This window comes from Gavialis gangeticus, unplaced genomic scaffold (genome assembly GCF_001723915.1).
Source record: "Gavialis gangeticus isolate Ggan-Ray unplaced genomic scaffold, GavGan_comp1, whole genome shotgun sequence".
Taxonomy (NCBI): domain Eukaryota; kingdom Metazoa; phylum Chordata; order Crocodylia; family Gavialidae; genus Gavialis; species Gavialis gangeticus.
The window spans coordinates 14,323,995-14,330,817 of record NW_017729019.1 but is presented as its reverse complement, the minus strand read 5'-3'; the positions used below and the strand labels follow the sequence as shown (position 1 = coordinate 14,330,817).

Below are 6,823 nucleotides of genomic sequence, written 5' to 3'. Positions count from 1 at the left end.
CTTGTCCTTGAAGGCTTTCATCTACTTTCTTCCCCCCCAACTTTGCCTACTCCTCCCTCCCTGGCAAATTCCCTGGGGTATTTCTGTCCTAGTCTCTGAGGCTTTCTTTATTGGATCAAGGCGATGAATGGGCTGCTGTGCTTTTCATCTGAACAGGGGATCCTTTGTTAGTCGTTGTGGGTTTGGGGCAGTTCTGTCTGGGCCCAAGTGTCCCAGCACGTGGCACAAACTATTCCTGGCTGCCTAGCTTCCTTCAGAGAGAAATGCCGTTAAATGTCAAACTGGGGCGTGGAGGAAGTGATTGCTTAGGAATAAAAAGGGAGCAAAACTAAGGCAGCCACTGATGTTTTCCAAGGCATTCAGATTTCCCTTTAGATGAATACGGCTGTCCAATCAATGCAGTCACTTCCCCCATGTTAGCACTGGTTTCTATAATCGTTTGTCATGATTGAAACAGTTGAGCTTTGCTTGCATCTGTGTGGAGGGTGTTCTGGGCTTACATTACAGACCGACTTACTTGTAGGGCTGCCGAATGGTAGAGGCGTATATTGAACAAATGGTCGGGCCCTGGAAAACCCTAGCTTGTCTGTGACAAGACTTCCTTAGCGGGGTATGAAAACAGGATAGGGCATTCTTCCCTTTCACCCGCTTAGCAGCAATGTCATTTAAAGACTTTATACTGAATATGTTACGCCTAATGGGTAACCGATGATTACTTCGCTTCCTTGGGATTCTTCAAGTCAGGTCAGTCCCGAGGTTGCATCAATCGTTGGGGCACCTTTGTAGCAATACTTTCCTCCATCCTTTTCAGTCTTTTGCAGTCCTTGTACAATCGGTCAGTTTTAATCCTGTCCAGTTTTTAATGTTGGTGGTCCAGCTTGTCCTACAGCTGTCCTCCTCTTTATCCATCCACAGCACCTTGCATGATGGTGTTGGTAAAGGTGCCGGGCCTTCTTGTTACATACCACTGCATATTTCTTCTTATGATTTCAAGTAAGGGTTCATATTTGCCAACTTGGGGCAATCGTGGGATTTTTAGTCTGCTTTAATTCTACGTGTGGGGATCTCGCATCTCAAATGTTTGTAAGCTATAGGCCAGAAGAGAGTAAGCTCCCTGTGTGGACTGCCCTGCCAGTTGACCTCAGTTCTGACCTTTGCTGCTCTTCTGTTCTCAAGCAGACTGCCAATTGTGTAAGCTGTTTTTTTCCATTTTTATGATGCAAACAAATGTCTGCAAAGAGCTACATTAAGCCCATCCAGCTAACATTACTTGTGACCCGAATATTGAAAAGTGCCTTCCACCAGGTAATTTCCTAACTAAATGCATCTCCCAGCTTTAAGGCACATTGCACAAATGTACAGTGCTGGAAAATGACCAGATGAAACCTGTTGCAGGAAAGGAGGCCTCTGCAAAATTGAATCAACTTGGTTTGGTTGCTGATGGAGACTGGTTTCTTAAGTCTGAGGACTCCCCAGGGCATTTGACCTATTTATTGATTGGAAACTAGCTTTGATATCTGAGAGCTGCAGCTTCAACCAAGTGGACCCTGAAAACAGTGCTACCCTTTCTCCTTTAAATGTTGCCGATATCTCAGAGTCAAAAGAAGTCGTTATGGCACTTCCCAGTGCTGTTCCCTGGTAGTTTATGGAGTTGAAGTCTTCAGTTTTAGGAAGAGCACGTTTCCCCAGCACTCGATTTCAGACTCTTACAATTTGTGCATATGCCAGCAGTTATTGACAGGAGTATTTATCTCTGGCAGTCATTCAGAAAGTTGTTTCTATTCAAGCTTCTTCAGGTGCTTCCTTTTGACAACTAGAAGGAATTTACATGTAATATGAATACAGCTCTGCTTGCATGAGCTGGTCGGCAGTTGGGATCAGTCAATTATTCATGATTTATCCAGGGCCCTGGTATCTGATATTAAGGATGTTAGTACAGTAGTAGCAGAATAATAGTGTCATATTTCTGGGGCAGTCAGTTCTGCAAGCAGCTCGCTGCATTAATAGATCAGACCATTTTGCATTTAGTGGTTGGCTAATGGGAGGGAGGTTTTTTCAGTTCAGCAAGATTTTATCAGTTAAAACGTTCGGGTTTTTTTTTTTTTTTTTTCTTTCCCCCCTGCTGAGGAAGGGAGAGAGGCACAGCCCCGAAGCCACTGAGGAGCAAAGCTGCCTTTTTTTTGGGAAGGGATTTTGGAACTTGCAGGTTGATTGCAGTCCAGAAGTTTTCCCACCCCGCGGCTCGTGCCAAGAGTAGGGAGCTCTGCTCTAAATAACACTTTGGCCTTTATGGAAATGTATCAAATGTTCCAGGAGTGTTTGCGTCTCCCTCTGCCTCTCCTGCCTCGCTCTTTCTGAAGGATATAGTTAGCACTTCTCTTAGCCTTATATAGCAAGGCCTGATCGTGCTAACAGGAATAAAACAACAAGGAGAGCTGCCAGATTGCATAAATCAGGCCAGTGTTTGGAATTTCATAAATGCTGTGACTTTGGGTACAAGTTGAGCACTTGGAACAATACTGAACTGTTCTCTCTTTATCTCCCCATCCCTTTCCCCCCCTTCTGCCCTCCCCCTTTGCGGGGAGAGCCGGAGTTTTGCTTTTCCTTCCTTGTTTTTAATCTTTATTTTTCTGTCTCCATCCCCTGAAGACCACAGGAGGAGCAGCGGCAGCCGGAGCCAAGACTCTACAGACAGCCAAGACGTCCAGGTCCCGGAGCAGTTTTCAGGGCTACTCCATGGTTCGTCCCCGGTATGTGAGATAAACGAGGACCCTTTCAAGCTAGTTTCTTCTGTTGGTAAAGGAGGCACGGAAGGCCCAGGTCATTCACCTGCGATGCAGCTGGAGGATGCGGATTTACCTGCCTCTGGACCAGTACGGACCAGCTCTCCTGACCAAAACCAGAAAGTGGTCTACGCAACTGTCCGGCACATGCACAGCCACCAGGCGGATCCTGAAACTGTAGTCACATCCCACATGCTGCTGCCCCCTGGGGGCACCGAGGAAGAGGGGGACAGAGGTGGTGCTGTGGGCCGAGCCCTCCCAGGAGGCAAGCCCAAAGCAGAGCTCAAACTCAGCCGGAGCTTGTCCAAATCAGACTCTGACCTTCTGACCTGCTCTCCAACAGAGGACGATGCCATGGGGAGCCGGAGTGAATCGCTCTCCAACTGTAGCACGGGGAAGAAAAGGCTGGAGAAGTCTCCGTCCTTTGCTTCGGAGTGGGATGAGGTAAGGCTGACCCTCACTCAGACAACACTCATCAGGAACAAATCTGTGCTATGTGAGCTGCCTCTGACGAAGTCTGTTCGGGAGGTGGGGTGGCGGGGGGCAGGGAAGGGGCGTGTGTATTGGGGAGGGGAGCTAGTAAATTGGGGGACACTAAGTATTCTCATGGTCTTCATGAGTGTACCCCACTGTGTGCATCTCTGCTGGAGAAATGTTGAATTACAGTCAATCTCGAAGTAGTTAAATGCCAGGAGAGAGGCGTAATTGGAGCAGGGTCGAGGCAGAAGCTGCAAGGAATGAGGTGTTCTCTTAAACATTTGGAACCACTCACATCCAAGGCTTGATTTCTCCTTGGCTTAGCTGTTTCCCTGTTTTTTTGGAAAGGGCTTTGTTTGTAAAAAGAGGGAGGCTCAGGATCCCCAAGGATCAGTGCCGTCATGTTGACTTCCCCTCCCCAGCCCTGTCCCCCCGGACTGTCCCAGCATGAAGTAGTGGGAGGGTTTTGTTTCTAGGTCACAGTTGCCTTCTGCATTCACAGAAGGGCAGGTGGGTAAGAAAGGCATCGTGGGTTCGTGGAGTAGAGACGAGACTGTTTGGAAGGCTGCTTTGTGCCTTGAATTGATCCAGCTTCTCCTTACAAGCGGCTGGGTCAGAGGCTTGTTAAAAGTTACTTAACTGTAGTGTCCAAAGAGAGGACAGTCAGTTAAATATTTCATGCTCAGAAAGTTGGCTGTAGTGAGCCACTCGGCTGAGATTAAGTGTCCCTCTGAAATCCAGCACTACAACATTACTGGCACATTCTTTGGAGGCGACTGTACACTAGCACAGCCGCAGAGCTACGTAAGATAAGCCCAGATGAACTGCTCTTTGTGCACTGAAAGGAAATCCAAACCCTTGCAGGGAATCCGATCCCTGAAGGCTGCATGCGTGCCAGGCCTATGAACTGACGGCAAAAGGGAATCCCTTATCCTGCTGGACATTTGTGGGTGAAGGGTTAGCGACCCTACCTCGTGCATGACTGTACTTCTGGCCGCCTGTATTGATGGGGGCTTAGCTGGCTTTGTAGCATGTAAATACACTTTATCAGGCATGTGGTTTGCAGCTGGGGTGTGTTTACCCCCAAAGAAGAGCACTATACTCAGAAAATATTGGAACAAAAATCCTCCGTGAGGATTGAGGAAATATCTTCCATGTAAATCATTTTATTTTTACTTTTACCCCCCACCTGGTCCACTCTCAAGACTTGTTCCCATCTTCCCTGTACGAGTTTTTTCCTTCCCTTGGCTAGGCTCTGCTGTTAGTGAATTGGGGTGTCGGTGATTTCAGGGGAAGATGGTTGGGTTGGAGATCGCTTTTCCTGTGCTGTGTTCACATCTCATTTTAAATTCCATCCCCTGCCTGATTGGCTGCTCGCAGCCCTGAACTTTAATGGCAAAGTCCCCTTCTGGGTTTACAGTGCTGCAGTGGCTGCACCTGTAGCAGGGATGTAATTTCTATTTAGAGCTGCTCTGCTTTGTGCAGTCAGGCGAATGTGTGATCTGTGCATCACTGGTCACGTTAACACTGGGTGGGACTGAGATGAGATACTCATAGCAAAAACTACAGTATCACTGCATGTTCCCTGCTTGTTAGTTTGGGTGAGGAGGAGACCTGTGAGGATGAGGGCAAAGGGGAGTGAGGCTGAAAGATATGTACCCTCATCTGAAGCCATGTTGCTCTAATCTGAAGTTTACTTTAGGAGCAAAGTATTGGAGAACTATCTTTATTTATTTATTTTTTTTTTTGAAGGGGTGGGGGCAGGTATTAATGCTGAGGAGCAAGGATTCAGTTCTCTTAATCCTATTGCAACACCTGCAGGACCTCACAGATCATCTGTTCCCTGTTACTTTTGACTTCTAATCTATCGTGTGCTGGTATTTTATCCTTTCGTCGTTTCTGTTCATTTTAATTCCCAGGCGGGCATCATGGCTGCTTTTTGTCCTTGCTCATTTTTCTTCCTGTGCCCCTGCCAGACCTGCTGCCACTGTGGGCACTTACAGGGACAGGCAAAAGCATGCTTGGCCCAGTGTATGCAGTGGATCAGTGCTGACTAGATGGCCTGATAAACCCTTTGTTTCTTTTCCAGTTCCAGTCCTAGCTTGCCCACCCAAGGAGATGCTCTGCCTGGCAGTGTGACCTGGGTTATGTGTCTAGCTGAACTTCTCACCTGCTGGGTGACCTCAGGGGAGTTGCTTCCCCTTTGCTTCATAGTCCCCAATCTGTAAAGTGGGGGCCACGGTGGAATTAAAGGGCTTTAATTTTTCCCGGTGAACAGCACTATGCAAGTGCAAGGTATTCTTCTCCAACCAGTACTTCATTGAAGGGGAAGCAGGGGTGGGATTTGGGTTTGAGAAGGGTCCCATCTTGGTTTCTGTGGCACGAAACCTACATGCTTCATCCCTAACCTAGTGCATTCTTTAACACAGCTTGCAGTATGCATTCAGGGATGGCACAGGGCAGAGTTATGTGATAAGACGAAGGGTGGGAATGAAACCGTTCTGGGCAGTGCGCTCACTGGCCTGCCTTACGCTTAAGATCAAAATTGCCAACAGGGGTTTTAAGTACAAAGTCTGAACTTAATGGATTTATTTGGGGCTTCCAGCTGGTGGGAAGGAGCTGACCTTTCACTTTCAGCAGCCGCAAACAGCAGAGCACAACTGCTGCGGCTTTAATGTTGCAGTGATTTAAAGGACAGCCAAGGAGCTGGCCACGCTGACGACAACAGCAGTTGTGTGATGTAAGAGAAACCCACGTCTGATTCTTTGCTCGGAGGTTGGCTTAGCCCCTGCGTGGGTTAATGCAGTTGCTACTGAACTAGGCTGTTGCTTGCAGCCTCTGAACACTCTGGTTAATGTAAAATCTCACTGAGCCTGCCCCCATTAACATGATTTGCTTCCGTTTTACCGTTGGTTTTTATGGCGAGAGAGCAGTGGCAAGGGATCCTCTCCCATCCACGCCCGGCAGATGGTGTGGTGTTTTGTGTCATGCCAGTGGTATTTGTGCTGGTAGTAGAAGGGGGGCAAATCCCTGCTTGCAAGGGTCTGTGCACTGCAAGTACAGTTGAAACCAAATGGCTGAAGGCTGATGTCTTTATCAATAGCAGTTGTCTGCCTGTGAAGCTAAGGATGCTTGGGAGTGACCCCGAGGTATTCATGGGACAGCATAACAAAGGATTGCTGGTGGCAGAGAAGAACTAAGCTTGCGATGCTCTTGGGCCATCAGTTAAAGATGCCAAATAAGTCTCATAAATTGAAGAAAAAGCAGACTTATCCTCCAGCTTGCTGAAGGGGTGGACTCCACCAACCTTGCCCCTGTGTGTGAACTGTTTCCCCCAGCAGCCAGTGCCGCTTCTACCTCCAAAAGAGCAATCAGTGTGGGCAGAAAGAGCGGGGTGGCGGGGGGGTGGGAATGATTGACTGGGCTAAGATCTCTCTGGTTCCTGTTTGCAGCAGAGAACAGCTCCCCTACTGCAGAGGCCAGGCCCAAACGGCACACGACAATATTGCTTAGTGCTCAGTGCTGCAAAGGAGTCTGTTCGCTATCTGCTTCCCTTCTGTCTC

At 48.1% G+C, this 6,823-nt stretch overlaps 1 protein-coding gene across 6 annotated transcripts in view; it reads left to right on the top strand.

Annotated features, from left to right (window-relative positions):
• ANKS1A (ankyrin repeat and sterile alpha motif domain containing 1A) overlaps window positions 1-6,823 on the top strand; it is a 154,192-nt gene that overhangs the window by 48,070 nt on the left and 99,299 nt on the right. For all 6 annotated transcript variants that reach the window (XM_019514158.1, XM_019514159.1, XM_019514157.1 and 3 more), the window contains one exon: window positions 2,650-3,227. In XM_019514158.1, the coding sequence (XP_019369703.1) occupies window positions 2,650-3,227 (578 nt within the window). The remainder of the gene's footprint in view (window positions 1-2,649; window positions 3,228-6,823) is intronic.